This window comes from Pan paniscus, chromosome 1, assembly GCF_029289425.2.
Source record: "Pan paniscus chromosome 1, NHGRI_mPanPan1-v2.0_pri, whole genome shotgun sequence".
Taxonomy (NCBI): domain Eukaryota; kingdom Metazoa; phylum Chordata; class Mammalia; order Primates; family Hominidae; genus Pan; species Pan paniscus.
Window position 1 is genome coordinate 149,822,913 of NC_073249.2, and position 18,887 is coordinate 149,841,799.

The following is an 18,887-nucleotide window of genomic DNA, read 5'->3' on the forward strand; positions in this document are numbered from 1 at the left end:
TCTGGCCAGGTGGTGATTCAGGAGCCTGCGATGCTCTGCCTGAGGACAGCTTTTCCCAAGGGCTCTCCTTTCCCTTCACATTCTGGTAGAGGTGAAACCATTTTGGATCTGCTTCATGGAAACAAAATGTTTTTTTGTTTGTTTGTTTCATTTCGTTTTCAAGATAAATGTATACTTAATTTTTATAGACCTTCAATAACCACCAGTTGGATTCCCAGCAGCTTTAGAAAGCTGTCAAGTTTAAAGCAGGTTATAACCTGTCTCGTTTTAGCCTTCCTTTTGTCGTTGAACCACAGAAGTCAGAGCCCAAGCTGTTCTTCCGCCTTTCTGCAGATGGTATAGCATTTGTCAATATTAAATTTAATTTGTGCTAAGAGCAGTTCACTAACAGGGAAAACACAAAGCTTGCTGAACTTTACTTCACCTGTGTGCTTAGTACAGCCAGGATTAGCAAATGTAATGAATTCAGCAACATTATCCTACTGAAATCTAGGTCAGCTCTGTTGATTAAAAACATTATAGGTTTAAGAACTAACCCTATTAAAACCCACTTAAAATTTTACTATATCATAACATATTGCATTTCTTGTACTTTTAAAATAGAAGGATGTGTTTATACCCAATTACTAATCCAGTGGGTCAACATTAAGAGGTCATGATCAACAACAGACATTTATTGAGCACCTATTGTGTGCAAGGCACTATACTAGGTATAGGCTGCAGAGACAAAGGAGAAAGAGTCTCTGCCCTCAAGGAGCTTACAATCTAATTAGACTAACAGGACACATGGATAAAAAGACAAAGCACATTTCAAGGTAGTATATAATATTAGGGCACTGAGTAGAAAGAAACAGGGTTTCAGCCTTTTTGCATTTGCATTTCAACACCCTGAGAAGGTGGGATGAGTGAGCTACAAAAGAGGGGCTACACTTGCTCATTTTTAAACCTTGAGACACTCTCACCTCTTTCCATTCCAAAGTACCTTCTGGCATGTGCTAACACCTAGGCAATTGGTTCACACATCCTGCCCCCAAGGGCTTATGATTATAGTTCTCTTTGAGGTGGCCTTCTGATAGGGTGAGCCACTGTCATGGAGCCCAGGACTTCCCTGGTTTTAGCATTGAAGTCTGTGTCTTGGGGACCCCTCTTCTTCACTCCCCACTTGGCCCTGGGCAAACCATAATGGTACTTCTGAAGTACCTTGTATGGTAGCCAGATATATTCCTCCCACCTACCATGGTCATTACTCTGGCAGGACCTACCCCAAATCTGTTCCCCAGATAGATCTTTAGTTTAAAAACCTACAAGGAAGACCTTAACAGCCCCAAAGACTGCTGGTTTAGGAGCACACTGTGGACAAAAGAAGACAATTGGGAGAAAATGACAGTAAAGAGATACAATGAGGTTTAAGAGAGAAGCAATGAGAATGGAAGAAATGATTGGGTCAGATACAAAACACGTAGAGTGTTAACATCACCTCCTAACACTGCAGAGAGAGAATAGGAACATGGACCCTTCTTTCAGAGTAGGTTTATTTAACAATTTGAACCATCACCCTGGTGGAATTCAGGATATATTTCTGAAATGAGTTTGCTCTTACACAAGGGCAAATATTTAGGCAGGTACTAAATGGGTGCATATGCCTTTAAATAACACTGTCTTAATCCTAATAGAATTTCAACTTTCTCCTTCTACTTTTACTTAGCATTCATCATCTTCTAAGTCGGTAATTTTAATTTTTGAGGGGAGTTTTTATTTCAAAATGAGATTATTTCCCTCCATTCTCATGTCATTCAAATAGATCAGTAATGGAGAGAACTTCAGAAAACAAAGGATACACAAATCTGGTAGTAACCTAAGGATTGTGAGAGACCACACGAATTTCTCTTTTAGGTACAATACGTTGTGTTTTGCTTTCATCTATTTTTTTTTTTTTTTAAAGAAAAGATCTTACTCTGAAATCTGATGACCTCAGAAGTCTCTGAATTGCTCAGGTTTTATGTGTAGCCCTTAGGAGTACACACCAGGGTTAGCAAAGCACAGGGACTTAGTTGCCAAACGCCCATTAACGGTAATGGAAATCACACAGCTAAGTCTCCACGCAGCATGCTGAATATTTACCTCCTAATGTTCTTTTAATGTATGCTTTCTTGGGTGAATATTTACTGTAGGATATTAAATCTGAGATTCCTCTTTTTATGGGCCATTTGAAGTGATTGATTTTGTTTGCAAATTCCTGTATCTTTGCCCATAATGGCTATCTATTGTAATGGCCTCTGCCAAATGTTCTTGTGTTGAAATAACAGAAGCCATGGATCGGCCAGCTGTGGCATTGTATTACTGTGGTCTTAAAAGCTAGGAGGGAGCTGATGACACAGCTGGGAGAGAGGAAAAAGGTATGTAACATAACGAGTATGACTTAGGCATCAAACACAATCAGATACTGAAATCACCGAGGTCTATAAACATGGTTCTGTAGTCATCTTTTATATCAGAGTTTATATTTAATGGTGTTGAATAGTGTTAAGACGACAGTCATGAAATGGTAGTGGGAAGACAAGAATTCAATTGCCCACAACCAGGTTCATCAGCACAATCTATCAGAATTCTAGTCATTTTCTTTAATGCTGTAATAAAACCACTTTGCAAGTGGTAATTTTTTACACTTATTTACACCACACTTTTAAAAAATATGAAATCACATATCCTAGCTACATGTAGATTTAAAACATTTCCCAGTGAAGCCAGGATTTTCTGAATTTGGCCACTTCATTCTTCTGAGTATTTGAGAGGGAGAAGTTACAAACAAGATGGAGCTACCATGATGGTTTTTTTAATAAAGAAAATCTAAAATCTGAAGATAGACAGATATGTGAGATATTATTAGATGAAGCAATATAATTACATTCTTTCATGTTGAAACTATGCCTTTCCAAATTTCCACAAATATAGAAATTGCCAAAGGAGCCACTTACGTTTGAGCAACATAATGTCTTCAAGTGATTATAAAGGTGGCCTATAAATAAATTGTATAAAATTAATACACTTTTTCATATGTTGATAAAATATGACGTGTTCAGAGTCCATGCTGTGGAAGACAATGTGTTGGAATAAAATTCATAGTCCCTTTAAAAACTATGAGAAAACTTAAAGAACATATTCCAGTATGTTTTGGACAGCCATTTCAATCTTACTGGCTTTGAACAGCCCAAGCCATACACAGCAATATCAACTTCGTTTATGTTATGTGAGTACCCTGATTGTGTTTGCATTTTAACAACAATACTCCATGTAATTAATAGTACTAGTTAGTGTACTAATTAAGAAAAGGGAAAAGAAGTGGTAATGCGATAAAACTTCTTTAATCATAAGCCAGGTCATGTCTGTAAAACAATGTCAGTCTTCATACATAATATTTGCTGGTGCCTTCAAATTTGGCATTAGAGAAACTAATGCCTTCTAAGTCATGTGTAAAGAAAACACTAGTATATTTATAAGAGACTATTTTTGAACAATATTACTTGTTTAAATAAAAATCTATAATATGAATTTATCTTGGCTCTGAATAAAATAAGTCCTTTATACTCCTTCAGACCAAGGAATGGTAATGAATATAATCTAAAAAGATTTGTAGTGAGTCTAAACAGTTCATAGCATAAATGAGTTGAATGATAGGGCATGTCCTTGTAGTCTCTTTTCCTCACAGAAGGGCAGCTCTTTGCTCTTGTAGCCAGGGAACCCCTTGGAAGTATGTCTTTTGTGTGTGTGTGTGTGTGTGTATCCTGTGTTTTTGTGTTGAGAGGCTGGGGAAGAGGTGGATGGTGATGCTTCAAGAGAAGCAGGGGGTAGATTTTAGCCCATGTGGGCACAGGAAGAAGTGTAGTTTTAACCAGAAGAGTGATATAAGTAATATGAATGTAGATAAGGCTCCCCAAAATAAAGTTCCTGCTACTGTTGGGGCCCCATCACTCCAAGTGCAGAGTCTTCAAATGGGTCAAGAAGAGGCCACAAGTTTAGATTTGGGATGAAACTTAAGAGGTTGTCTGGTACAGTGACATCATTCTGCCAAAGAGGAAACTAGGGCTCAAGAGAGGACACTTACATAAATTATTACTAAAGAAAACTACCTTTAAATTTCTCTTGTTAGCATTTTTTTGTTTTAATAACATAGTTTTTGGTTTTCAATTTTGTCCTTTTGGAACATTTCTGCACATTAGAAAATGTCATCGCTATTCTTTTTACAAAAGAGCAGTTTTCCTGAAGCCTAGGGGTTCAAAAAATACAACACAACACTTCCAAGTCAAATACCAATTGCATGCTAACAATGAGCATTGTGAACAGAGTAACCTAATTCTAGGCCATTTCCAACCATCATTCAGGATTAAAGAGTTAGGAAGGATAAATTACCACATAATCATAATCTATAAAAATACTGGCCCAGATTGCACTAAAAAACTCTCAATAAATAAATATTGGACATTTGCTTTATGAAAGTCAGTGGAGATGTGCTCTTCAGAAATCATGTCCGTAGTTTCAGCCTGCTTTTTACAAATCACACATACACAGTCTAACAGATGACAAAGGTTATAGAACAGGAAAGAATACAACTTGATAGAAAAACGTCTTTGACATGGTATGTCTATAAAGGAATGCAACTAATATTGTTGAGTTGCTTATGTTGCAGTTTCAAAGGCAATACTAAGAGATCCAAACTGTTTTTAGTCATAGTGGTATAACTGAATTGAATGTTCAGCTCCTAAGGTAACACCATTGAAGGGGACAACATTCATTAGGATGCATTAATTCTGGAATTTTTCCTTACAATCCAACTGCACTGCTTTGTCACACCTGGTAGGCGTCTGTCCATGGTACTTCCTGAGGAGTGAAGCTGTTTTCTGCTACCCTTTCCTGTCTGGTGGCTCAGGAAGTTCAGGGTCTCGGTGTCTGATGCAGTGAATACCTGGGATTATAGTCTGGCACGCTCATTCCTTAGAACACAGGTTTATTCTCAGGATGATTTATAGCAAGTGATTCTGGTTTCCAGTCTGGTTGAAAAAAGTGAATATTGAATGTCCGTGCCCAGTTCTTAAAGACTCGTTTCTCTGTGATAAAGCGGTGATGACTGCCCTTGCGTCCTCGCTCATGGGAGAGGTACATTGTACATTCATCAGGTCCAAAAGGTTCATAATAATGATAAGGTACTGAAGGGTGATTGGGATCCCTGTAGGAGGAAATTGAGATAACTGATTAAAGCAAAAAAATTTTTTTTCCTTTGACTGATTGAGGTAAGATGTTATCTTTAATAAGCTGATAAACAAAAATTGTATTTTCTAGTTAAATGAGTTTCAACAAATGGTTTTTCTGATTACACAATAAGGAAGTGAAGAGGTTTTGAGGTTGTGAAATAAAATCAGTGCCCATCATTTTCATCAAAGAGATTGAAAATGAGCTGCAGAACGTTCAGTCTCCTCAGATTTAGACCCTACATATTAATAAGTCACAACAATAGTATTGTTTTCACTCTTCTTACAGTCTATTTACCATAAGCAGCTGCAGAGATATTACCAAAACAAAATATGTCATTCCCATTCCCCACTCCACTAAGCTTCCAGAGGCTTCCAGTTATACAGAGAGCATGGCTGCTGGGATGCATTATGATGTGGCTCCTCTTCTAAGTCTTCTCCTAATCCACCCAGCCTTGTTCACTATGTTCCCACCATACTGGCCTTTCTGGTCAACTCTACAAAGCTCATCCCTACTTCAGGGCCTTTGCACTTGATGGTGGTCACTTGCCTGGAATACCCTCTCTGAGTTCACTCCTCACCTTTGGGTGTCAGCTCAAGTAATATCCTTCTCTGAGAGGCCTTACCTGACACTTGCTCCCCTCACTTCATCTCACTTGAATTCATTTTCTTTATAGCATCAATTGCTCTCTGGAATTGTTGTTGCTGTTTACTTGTTTATTGGGTGTTCATGAGGGCAGTGTTTTGTCTTATTCCTGGAACAGTCCCTGGTAGGTGCTTAATAAATAATTTTAAAAATTCTGTTGTTGAAAGAAATTTATATGGAATTAGCAGCTAAATAGCAAACTTCTAAATTTATATGGAATTAGCAGCTAAACGCAAATTTCTTCTCTGAGTATGGAAAGTTGATGATCCTAGTTTGATCCTATGGGAGAAAAAGGAAGACAGCAAGCAAGAGGCCACGATTTTTCTTTTGATGCTTCAGAGGGCCTATGTACTCAAAGTCTACAGTCTTTTAGTCCAGAAACTCTACATCCTCAGTCCTTGTTTGGTGGCCTGAGAGTCTCCGAGTGTTTTTCTGCCTCTATATCTCTGTCTCAGCCTCAAACAGGAAGTACTGGCTCATTTCTTCAAGATGGTGTGCACAGGATTAACATGTGGGGGTGGTAGGTGCCCTTGTTTGAGGGTTAATAAATATTTACGCACTAAAGACTCTTGGTCTCAGACTGGTTTCTAAAACAGGCCAGTCTAGCCCACCTCTTCTGTCTTTTGAAGAATGAATGGTAAGATTAGTCAAGGTTTCTTGGCAGACAAACTTTCCTAATTTGAGCTATGCTCAGCAACTGGCCTTGTTGCAGAGACTAAGGAAAAGGCCCAGGCTTCCCAGCATCTTGCAAATCATCTTTCAGAGCCTGATGCCCTAGGTTTCCCACTTTGGTCACCTGGGCTCTCCTCTAAGTATCATAACTTGGTTTCCCAAAGATGCTCATCCTGCCAGACACCTATTCGTTTTCTTCAGAGGAGATCAATATACAAATAGCTTTTAGAGTAGCAACTCTACTGGGGTCAGGGATCGAAGTCTTTTATCAAGAGGGGTGTCATGTTTTTGGCTCTGACAACAATAAACCTTTGAGCTGTTTCTCCTCTTAGGTTAAAGTTCTTCCAGGAAGAGAGATTTATTTTTGTCATGCAGCATCTAAACATTCCTTATCCTGGTTTGGATGCTATGCTGAATTAACACTTTGCATCTCTAATATGCCTGTCTTGGAATTATCTCTATGTTCTATAGTGAAACACTGGATCCTTTCCTGACTAGTTATTGCAGATTTTATTAATTTACTTACCCTAGAAATTGGAATCCCATTAAAATTTTAATAGAAGGTGTTTTCAACACAAAAAATGCCTGCTAACAAAAATTCAGGTTGAAGCTGACCACTATGAAGAAAAAAATAAGAATTTGTGAGACATATCTTCCCATATTCATATGGCATAATTTGGGGGAACCATGCCAATTTCATGTTGCCATGGTATGCTTGGGGTTAAGCTTTTATTCCATCACAAATCACTTTAAATTTGATTCATCTAAGTTTTGGACATTTTATTGGCATCAATCTGACTAAAGAAACAGTTAGGTTTCTAAAAATATCATGAGATTGATTCGGCACCTAGGAGTAGGGGGCAATTGGAAACCAGCTAAAGATGCTACAGGATCAATTTCCTTATTCAGGAAGACCATCTCTTTGGAAAAAAAACTTATCTGACTCCATATTGATCCCCTAAAAAAAGAATTAAATTTACATATTTGGTTACTGTGATTTCAGAGGTGTCAAGATAAGTTATTCATGTAAGCGAGTTGTTTCCACATGTTAAAACTCTGTCCAAGCAGCAGAAAAGTGCTTTCTGGGACTCAGAAGGCAGCGCTGGAAACTGCAGGAACATCTACCCCAGCTGTGAGCCTGCCATCAGGTGGAATTCACTAAATTCACTATGCCATTTAGAAAGACACTCCTAGCTGAAGGTCATACTTCCTTGGGTCTTTTCTCAAACCTGACTTTCTAAAGACTGCCCTAGTTTTTTTCTTCCTTCACCTGACCTCAGTGAAAACTACAATAAACCTCAGCAGAATTTCCACATGAGGAAGCAGTTGTAAAAGGAATTCTGGTACTCAAGTTCCCATTGTGGGCCCCGTGAGCTGAAGGAAAGGATGTGTGGGCTGGGGAGGCAGGAATGGAGATAACCACAGAGCCAGTTCCCCAAGTGGCTGCAGCCTGCCATGCACACTCTGACAGCCAGTTTGAGAACAAGCCCTGCAGAATGATGTGAGGAAGAATTTTTTTTTTTCTTTTTAGAGGAAGCAGGTGGGGAGAGTGAGGGAACTAACATTTAGTGCGGTTGGGGAGCTTTAAGGAAATACCTATGCTCCAACCCCATAGACTCTGCTTTGGATGACTTGGAGAGGAACTCAGGCACAGGTATTTTAGAAAGTGTCTTAGGTTTGAACCAAAATAAACAATGTCAGTATTGGATTATAAAACCAATAAAATAAAATAAATATCCATGAGTCCATGATAATTTCAATAAATAACTGAATAAATAAATAAATAAATGGAGGAGAAGAAACAGCATTTCATGACAGAAAAATTCCAATAAACAATGTAGAAAGAATGAGGGACTAGGAAACCATCCTCAGAACGTTGCAGTAATTGTCGCAGGCAAGATGCACCAAATGAACAGAACATTAATGGGGAAAAAGATGAGGAGAAATAGGCTATCTGCATAACCTGAAAGTATCTCTCCCTAGTTATTTATTAATGACAAAGGGAAAAATAGTATCTTTACAATGGGTAAACCCAGCAGACATTACCTTAACCAAGTGATGAAGGTTAACATTGCCAGTAATAAGACGTATGGACATCACATACTTCCTGTTATGAGATTCTGGGAAGGGCCTATGGCTTCTGTGGTATCCTTCTCAGTAATGCATAACCTCAATCTAAGCACAGGAAAACATTAGATAAACCCCAAGTGAAGGACATTCTATGAAATACGTGACTAGTCCTCATCAAAAGTGTCATGAAATGCAGGGAAAGCCTGAGGAACTGCCATGGATTTAGAGACTAAGGACACCTGACAAATAAATGCAAAGGGAACCTGGATTCGTTCTTGGAGGAGATAAAGGACATTAGTAGAGAAACTGGTAAAATCTCAATAATGCCTGTAGTTTAGCTGAGCATTATACTCATGTTAATTTCTTACTTTTGATAATTGGACCATAGGAATGCAAATCCGCATTAGGGGAAGCTGGATAAAAGTTATATGAACTCTCAGTATTATTTTTGCAACCTTTCTGTAACTCTAAAATTATTTAAAACAAAAATAAACATATTTTTAAATAATACATATCATAACAACAAAGCTTTTTAGAAGATTCAAATGGTGGAAAGCTCCTTGAGATTCTAATATGCAGCCAAGTTTGAGACAACTGATTTTGTAAGTACCTGCTCAGCTTCTGCGCTTAACTGATGTGATCTCCTTTACATCCTCATCAGCCCTCTGAGGCAAGTATTGCAGCTCCCATTTGATAGGGAGCATCTGACACCCAGGGAGACAGTCCACTGCCTGGCTTTCAGCACACAACCTGACTTATTGTCCATCCAAGCTGCTGGACTTGACTATTTCAGCTCAGAACACAGTGCTCAGCACTCCACATATACTCACTTATTTAGTCCTCACAACACCCCTATAAGAGAGGGTCAGTCCATTTTGTGTTGCTAGAAAAGAATACCCAAGTCTGGGTAATTTATAAAGAAAAAAGGCTTATTTGGCCCATGATTCTGATGTCTCAAAAAATTCAAGATTGGGCATCTGGGGAGAGCCCCAGGCTGCTTCCACTCCTAGCAGAAAGTGAAGGGGAGCTGGCATGTGCATAAATCACAAGGCGAGAGAGGAAGAAGAGAAAGGGGGACGTGCTAGGCTCTTTTTAACAACTAGCTCTGTTGGGGGCAAATAGAGTGAGAACTCACTCATGCCCCGCCCCAGGGAGGGCACTAATCTATTCATGAGGGATCTGCCCCCATGACCCAAACACCTGCCACTAGGCCCCACGTCCAACACTGAGGATCAAATTTCAACATGAGATTTGGTGGGAACAAACAAAACATATCCAAACTATAGCAGAGAGCTACTATTAGCACCCCTACTCTGCAGACGAGGAAACTCATGCACAGAAAAACTGAAGTTTCGCAGCCAAGGTTTGGACCAAAGCCAGTTGACTCCAGTTGACTCTGTACTCTTAAGAGTGAGGTTCTGTGTCTTGGAAAAACTCCTTTCCCCCAGGTGGGGTTTCTGTACTAATGGCACCCAGGTTTCGCTGGGATCAACAGTGTGTGGTTGAAAGCAGCTTGTCCTTGCCGCTTTCCTCCGAGCTCTTGCTACAGAGGAGCCCCATGTGTGGTGCTTGCGAGCTGCTCAGGGTGTTAAACAGAGGCTTTGTGCTCATGTGCAATTCTGCCCATCGGTGCTAATGGCAACAGGGGTTTGTAATGTTCCACTTTTTGACTCTTCTAAAGCTAAGTTTTACAACTGAAAAAAACCTCATAACCCTAACAAGCAAGGGAAGACACTTCCATTTCTGGGTACTGACGAGGTTTAGGACATGTTGCTCCAAAATATGGTACCTTGGCATTTGAGGAAACAACAGAAGCAGGGAGATCACTTTCACCTCCCTTCACTGTTCTCCTCTGATGCAGTTCATAAAAGATTTCTTTGCCCTCGTCTAAAGCAGGTCATAAACTTTCATTCCAGAGGTACCCTCCATATATCCGGAGGAAATGAACATCCTTATCTTCAAAGACAAGGAAATGTCAAAAGAATCTGAACAAACATACCTTGCTACCTCCTCCCACCCACCCTGGTTTATTACCATTAGATCACACCTGCTTTGTCCAATCCTACTTCTTCACAGCTATCCACTTCCTCATCAAACTTAGCATAAAAATAAGGAGGTCTCCCTGTTTCTTTGGCTCTTCATTTCTGAAGGCTCTGGTGTCATGTAAAATTTATATTAAATAAATGTGTATGCTTTTCTCTTGTTAATCTGTCTTTTTTTCCTAGGAGTCTCAGCAAAGAACCTATGATGGATGAGGAAAAGAAATTACTTTTTCTCTCCTATAGTGTGATCTAGGTTGACCCTGCCCACTGGGTTTGGAGCTGGACTATGCAGAAGGCTGCAAATATCCTGAGGAAAGAATGGTGTCTTTGCCTCTCTCTAGAACTCTTAGACACTCTCTTTAAACACATTTCTATTCTTGGTGCAGTACCTGGCATATAGTAGGTACTCAGGAAATGTTTGAAGAATAGAGAGAATAGAGTTGAATTAATAGCTGTGAAGCTGCTAGGTTGTTCTGCAATTGGCTTGCACTGGGGGCTTGGTGACACTATGAGGCATTGAGAAGAAAACATTCCTGCAGCAGTCCTTCCCAAGCGTCTGTCACAGTCCTGGAGGTGCCCTGAGCCACCCTTATTCTGCTGCCTTGATTTCTGGTCCTTGGATCTTCTTATGGGAGGAAAAGAGCTGTATACCTTGGAAGCCCATGGAATAGCATTGTGTGCCCAGGCGCATGGAGCACCAAGAGCCTGCAGCTGCCCACAGTTCATGGGACAAAGAGCCACAGTGAATCACTCAAGCCCCACCCTCACCCTGGGAGAAACACAACCATATATTTTAAGTCTATTTCATAAAACATAAACCACATGGGCGGCATTGCCATTCCACACCCGTCTTCTGTGAGTAAGCTTCCGATTCTACCCGGTGGACTGTCGCAAAGTAAGAACTTTCCCTGTTAGGCTGGCAGCTTTATTAATGTTCGCTAGCTAATAATTCTGGCAGCATCAACTCTCTGATATTCATGATACCTTTGAGATGTCCTTCATATTACGGATGAGATATTAATTTAGTTCCATGACGGTGATCACTCTGAATCATTACCCCGCTAATTAATACTCAAGAAATGGTGGGTAACAGAGAGTTGTAAACTTGGTAATGTGCTAAGTATGACCAGAAATAAGATTATTAGGTAGAATTTAAATGCTTGGCCCATTATTATCACAAATAATTTGCAATGGAAAATGAGATTAAATACTTAGCATAACTTAGTTTGGAAAGCAACCACAACAGATCTTTTCACGCAATTTATAGGCCATCTAGAGAGAATGAATTTGGCTTACAGTATGGATACGGCATGATTTAAGAGTCCACTGTCCACTGAATAATATATTTTGATGCTGTTTCTGGTGCAACATGGCATTAATTTTCTCCAGCTTTCTCAACTTTGATGTGCCTGAAGTCTGGTGATACAGGCAGGATGGGGGCTGATGCCTGAGCCCCTGTTTGAGTACCCAGAGCTGGCTCTGGCTGAAAATAAAACAATGTGGCCCTCATTGACTTCTCAAAATCTGAATTTGCTAGTTATAGTTTTAATGTGCCTGGCACTTTTGGTCTTGCAATAATAATGTTTAGAATCAATCTCTTAAACATCCCCATGGACAGGGCTTATTTTTGTTTCTCATTGAACTAATCTGTACTGAAGATACACTCTATGCCAGACACAATGACAAGTGCTAATGATACAAATGTGGATTGAGACAGGGCCCTCCTCTTAAGGAGCCTAGAGTCAAACAAAGGAGATGGACAAACCAATCAGTGAGATGGGGCAAGGCAGAGGAAGAGGGAGGCCCAGTGGGCCCAGTAGGTCTGACTCAGACAGGGGGCTAAGGAGAGCTGAGAAAGAAGGGCCACTGTATCTGAAACAATGAACTGAAGGATTAAGAGCATTGGCTCTTGAGCCCTGGAGACTGCATTCAAATTCCAGCTCTGCTATTTATTTGCCCTATGACCATGGGCAGCTGTTTCATGTCTTTAAGTCTTCTATGTAAAATGGTGATATTAATGATGCTTACCTCATAAGATTATTATAAGGCTCAAGAAAATAATGCATGTGTTCATGTTAAGCACAGAGCCAGCATGAAGTATGTGCACAACAAATATCAGCCATTAGTGTTATTAGTAAAGAGCCAGTGGAAAACCAGCCAGCTTAAGGAAGTAGGGGATGGGCAGTCCAAACTGAGGTCATAGGAACAGGTGTCTGCAGGGTGAGTTCCTTTATGAATTTTTCAGTAAGGTTGAATAAACAAATAAACACATAAATGCATCAGTAGAGAAGATGTGACTAAAGTGATATGCAGAAGCCCTATCCTGAAGGTCTTGTGTGCTAAGCTAGGGAGTATGAACTCTGCTCACAAAGCTTTGGGAAGTCACTGAGGAGTTTTAAGTGACTCTTCAAAGTCAGATTTGTCATCTAGTAAGGCAGTCGTGTTTGGAGAGGAAGAAGACAAGTGATGGAGAGAGCAGTCCAGGAGGCCATCACAGTACCAAATGAAAGATGCTGCATGCCATTCAAATGACTTTGAGTCAGTTAGATTCTGCCAGATCTTGAATGAGATATGTCTGTCATCTGCCACCATGGCCATTTATATGCCCACCACTTCCACTTGGGGTTTTAAATGTGAATGCGATGCTATCTTTCTTCCTAAGAAGTCCATGGGCTTAATACTTTTAGGGGGTACAATTAGTTTTCTTGCCAATGACTGACTCCTAGAAGTAACTCAGGCCCTTTGGGTGAGATGAGAAGGCAGACCTCCAGGACACCTGATGGGAAATGACTCTCCAGGTTACCTACACTTCCCCTTGGGGATTAGGCACTCACGGATTGCTTGGCAGTTTGCTCCCCCAAGATATAATTTAGCCCTTCTCTCTCTGCCCCACTGCCTCTGCTCCCTCACACCATGCATATGACAGCTTACATTCTCTTTGGGACAGTAATAAGGTGATGATTCAACTCTCCTGAAAAGTGTGAAAGAGTTTGATTTAGATTGGAAAGCATCATGGTTGTGTCTTAGACCAGAGGTTGTTGAAGTTCTTATTTGTCAAAGGCTCTTTTGTTGAAAAGAAATCTTATACAATAGTCCAGATGCAAACAGAGCCAACTGGGTCTGCCCCTGACCAAGTGGGGTGGAAGGGTACAATATTCCTGTTGTCCTGGCTCCTTATCCCTATGCCACCTGATAGAATCAGTGGAATGCAAGGACTTCTCTGAGTCCAGTTTGAAAGTTGGAGACAGATGGTCCAATAAAGCTCAGTGGGTCAGATGCTGCTGACAGGCAGAGAGTGAACATCTTCTCCCACAGGCACCTCGAGTAACCTTCTGTACCTCATGATTTAATTGTGGTCAACTGAGTCTCAGGCAACTGAAGTCAGAGACCCTGTCTCATTCATCTCTGATTACCTCCCTGGTACCCAACACGAGTTAGCTGAATGAATAAAAGGCTTGTGGTTTATTTAGTTAGTGACTTTTTTGAGGGTACTAATTTTGTCTTATGGTCTGAAATGGTTAATTTGCCCAAACTGAAGAGTTGGCTCTTTTTGCCTGCTGAAATCTGGCTCCATGTGGCTAGCTCTTCATTGCAGTGAGACACTGGGAACTTAGGGAAGCTGTAGAAAGGCTAGGCACACTTTGAGCAGCCCATGAGATGTCCTGCAAGGAGCTGAAGGCCACATAATGCCAGTTCTGTAAAATGCGCCAATGAGTATCCACAACTGCAGATCAGTGAATCCCTTCACCCCATAACTTTCTGTGTACTGAACAGGCCCTGAGACTTTGCTAAGCATTCCTCATCTATGACTTCATGCAATTATCATATAGACTCTCAATGCAAGAGAGTTTATATGATAATTGTCATCACCATTTTGTGGGTAAGGCTTCTGAGATGGAGCATTAGGTAGCTTGCCCAATATCAGTCACTAAGGCTCAGTGAGGTCAGGTAACTTTCTCAAAGTCAGAGTTTCTGAGAGGCAGAAATGGCTATTTTTATCCATATACAACACCCTTTACTATAGCACTACGGAGAGTAGAGGACACAGCCATTCATTCCCTTGATATTTATGAAGTATCTGCCATATGCCAGGAGAGTAAATATCTACTGTCCTGTGTTCTAGGTCTACAACACTGAAGTAAACACACAGAACTCTGCCCTCAGGGAGGCTATATTCCAATGGGCCCAGCCAATGTGAGCTCTGCCACCACACAAAACCATCCACAACCATTTTTGGCCCTGGCGATAGCTTACCTCCTTAAGCCATAGAGCTCATGATACATGTACCATGTTTTCAGCCCCAAATAGTTCTCTGCTTCTTTCAAAATAAAGATAAAAGAGGGAATGGTCAGATGAGTAGCAGACTAGCCTACCAGTTGCTTTTTCATTCTCTGGTGGTGAGGAAGGTACTGTTTACAGACTCATTTAACTCTTAGATGAAGATTGCAAAAACTGCATCTTTTTATAGTCACATGGTAAGTGGCTTTGCTGTGTTCTTTATATTTTGGCATGGGTAAGGCTTATTATAAGCCTCCAGGAGGCAAGAAGCTGTGTCTTTGAAGCCCCCCTTAAAATTGTTTTTTTTTTTTTTTTTTTTTTGAGACAGAGCCTCACTTTGTCGCCCCGGCTGGAGGGCAGTCGAATGATCTCGGCTCACTGCATCCTCCGCCTCCCAGGTTCAAGCGATTCTCATGCTCAGCCACCCGAGTAGCTGGGATTACAGGTGCACACTATCATGCCTGGCTAATTTTTGTATTTTTTGTAGAGACAGGGTTTCGTCATGTTGGCCAGGCTGGTCTTGAACTCCCGAGCTCAAGCAATTTGCTTGCCTCAGCCTCCCAAAGTGCTGGGATTATAGTTGTGAAGCAGCCCCCTGCTCAGAATTCTTGGTATCTTTCAGGGAAACTCTCAAGTGCTTGGGATAATATTAATAATATAAATTATTTTACATATCTTATTAATATTAATGATATTGATACTCTTTCCTGAATACTGTGTGCTAGGAACTGCATCCAACACTCTACATCTATTATCTCATTTAATTCTCACCATGACCTGCTTGTTCGTCTTCTTATTTTCTTATCCCCATTTTACAAACAAGGAAAACAAGCCTCAAGACCCAACAAGTCGAAACTGGATGCCTGGTGGTCCAGTCAACATGTCCTGGAAATGCAGATGAATGGAACTGTAGAATCCATCTGTGCTACTCCTGGTCTTCCTTCTTACCCTTCCTTTAACAGGCTTTATGACTGAGCAGAATGCTCTCTCCAGCACTGAACCTTTCCTCCAGATGACACTCTTCACTTCTCTGACAGAACTTGGGCGTAGGGGTCCTTTTGAAGAGTTCTTGCTGAAACCGTCTTGTGCAAACAACTATCAAAGCTTTGGGGATGATAGCTTAGGAAGAGAAACTCAGAGCCAGTGGCAATATGTAATGCATTGACATTATCTTAATTTCTTTGTTAGTATTTTCCATAAATTGTTTCGATCCTACCGTACATGAAGTCATGATGAACTAACTCTGAGTAGGAGAAATGACAGGTTAACTTGCCTTTCATTTGTTTTCCATAATAAATGGAATATTTCCTTGAACACTTGAAGTCATTAACATTTCAATTTATTCATGCTTTTTCTTTCTGGCATCCTAATGGCAATATTGCATAATTATATCTGCTGTATACCCATCAACGTTGATGGCTCTTTGCATGCCCATAAGTACCATTCTCACTGTCTCTGTTAGCCTGTTGGTTTGAGGAGGCAGTTTGTCTTTTTATGCCATTCTACTTACTTTTTGTGTATAGATTGTTAAACAGGGACAGAGGGCCAGTGAATTAAGTGAAGCAGCACTGGGTGAGGATCCAAGCTAACTTGCCTTGTGCTTGCCATGTTCTTACTAGGCACTGTTCCAAGCATTTCACATGTATTAGCTTATTTACTCTGCCTACAGCCCTTTGAGGCAGAGTCTATTACTATCACATCCACGTCTATGGATGAGGAAGCTGAGACCTAGAGACACTAAGTGACTTGTTCAAGGTCATACTAGGTGGGTAAGTGACCAGGCCAGGCTTTACACCTGTGCAGCCTAGCCCCAGCATTTTTGACCCTGACCTTACATCAAAGGTCTGCTCTATCTGTACCTCTCTCTCCTCCTTTGCGGCCTGACTCTTCCATATCAATTAGTATTGTTGCTGTGTTGGATCTTTGGGTTAAAAAGAGAGAAAAGTGGTAAAATGTTAATGGGATGATTAGATGCTGTTTCTCATCTTTGCTTTAAACCTCCAAATTGCAGCTTTTGCCTAAAGACTCATGGCCTTCGAGACATTGTTAGAAAAAATAAACAAATAAAACACCAGATAGTATAAGTAAGCACACAATTTAAAAAGCAAGTTTTAAATGTCCCCCACCCCAGCTTTTGCCATTTGAAAATCAGGATTGAGTCCATGTGCAGGCCATCAGGCATTCCCAAAAACTAGGGTACTTTCTGGAATTTCTGGTCTCACTATTTTAAATTACAGGTGAGTTTTCAAGCAGGCTTCCAAAAATCAGGCCCTGAATATTGCTGAGTGCATTTGTGGTATGCCCTGAACTCTGCCTGGGCACATGCCAGGAGGAAAGTTAAGGTGGCAACAGAGATGTATGCATGTTCTCTTTAAAGTGACACCTCAAAATATTTATGCCTGTGCTTTTGGCCTTAGAAGTGCAAGCCCAGGCCACTGATGTGGCAAGGGAAGGAGGCTCAGAGAAATATTTTAATTTTAGAAAAAAGACCTCACTGTCAAAGGAATTGCTCTCTTTAATTCATTAAAAAATTATCACATTCCTTTGAAATGAGAGTAAAACTAATATTTCTTAATGCTTGTTCATCGTTAATATTATGCCAATTATTGCATTACTTCTGGCTGATAAATATTCAGAGGATAAATGGAGCCCACAAGATGGATTTATTCTCCAGCAGTACAAACAAAAACTTTCAATATTTTATATAACATAATTAAATGCTGTTTGTTGTTTCTAGAATGAGAACTTGGGACATGCTAATTAATTGCTTCAAGAAGACAGTTAGACATGTTTCATGGTTGATATTCAGAATCAGATATTTATAAATCCTGCACAACACGGCTGATGATTTACACTTGCAGAATAAATCCTACCTGCAGAAGTCTGGGGGCACCATGCCATAAACATTGATCCTGTCACAGAGCTCCAGTGCAATTGTCATTGTAAACCAGCCAGTGCTGAGCCAAGTGTTGGATATCTTCCTGGAAGGAACAATAATTAAGTCTGCAAGCTGGTAAAGTAACCATTATACCCACTACCATCTTTAATTCTTTCCTGGAGTAAGGCTAACTATAAACAAGAGTCTCTCCCTCTCTCCTCCATTTGGTAAACATCTGGAACTTTACCAAATTGACATCTCTTACTAACATTACCATATTCCACAGTACAATCATAATTGATGTTAATGCTCATGTTGAATTTGTGACAATGAAAGATGCTCAAGGGACTTCTGCATCATCAAAGATGATGATCAGTGTTTAAATGTCTAAGTGTATGTTACCACAACTCAATTTCTTATGACAGCCCCCGTTTAACAACTCTTTCTTAACGAGAACACTTGAGTAACTAGAAATTCTCCTTGTTCCCCAAACAGGCTAGATAATGAGTAACTTATTAAATATAAATAAACATGCACATGTATTTATCTATCTATTAGTCAATTGGTTGATTGACTGAACTTAGGGTGAAAGCTTGCCTTCAAGTAGACTAACACCAACATCTTGATTGAATATCTTTCCGTAAGAAGGGTACACTCATTTGGGTATGGGCTAATGACCACAGGAAAAGAGCCACAGGAATGCTTATATTTAACTGAACATTTGCTTCATTTTACATATCAGAAAATTTTTACTAGGAGACCAAAAACTGACAAAATTTAAGGAATGAACTGGTGCACCCCACCATTCATTAATTTTCCCATTCAGACATCTGTAATGAGCTTCTACCATATGCTACACCTTAGGATAACTGCGGAGACATAACACCAAGGTCTAATTTGACCCTGTGAGAATGACTCAGCCTACCATGCTACACTACTGTGGATATTAATTTCAATTCTTCGGGGGTTGCTGCTTTTACTTTTCCTTCAGTACTTACGGCATGCCTCATTAGCCAGTTTCAAACACCTTATCCCCAAGGTCAGACTGTCTGACTTTG

The 18,887-nt window shown here is 40.2% G+C and overlaps 1 protein-coding gene across 7 annotated transcripts in view; it reads right to left on the reverse strand.

Moving 5' to 3' along the window:
* Positions 1-3,345: 3,345 nt before the first annotated feature.
* The window catches only part of ST6GALNAC5 (ST6 N-acetylgalactosaminide alpha-2,6-sialyltransferase 5), a 201,457-nt gene continuing 185,915 nt past the window's right edge, over positions 3,346-18,887 (reverse strand). For 2 of the 7 annotated variants that reach the window (XM_003807791.6, XM_055117114.2), the window contains 2 exons: positions 17,825-17,932; positions 3,346-5,221 (listed from right to left, as the gene is read on the reverse strand). In XM_003807791.6, the coding sequence (XP_003807839.1) occupies positions 4,990-5,221; positions 17,825-17,932 (340 nt within the window). In that variant the 3' untranslated portion in view covers positions 3,346-4,989. Of the gene's footprint in view, positions 5,222-15,247; positions 17,933-18,887 lie in introns of those variants that run through there. The other 5 variants (XR_004673402.3, XM_034967886.3, XM_057303111.2 and 2 more) reach the window with 5 other exon arrangements.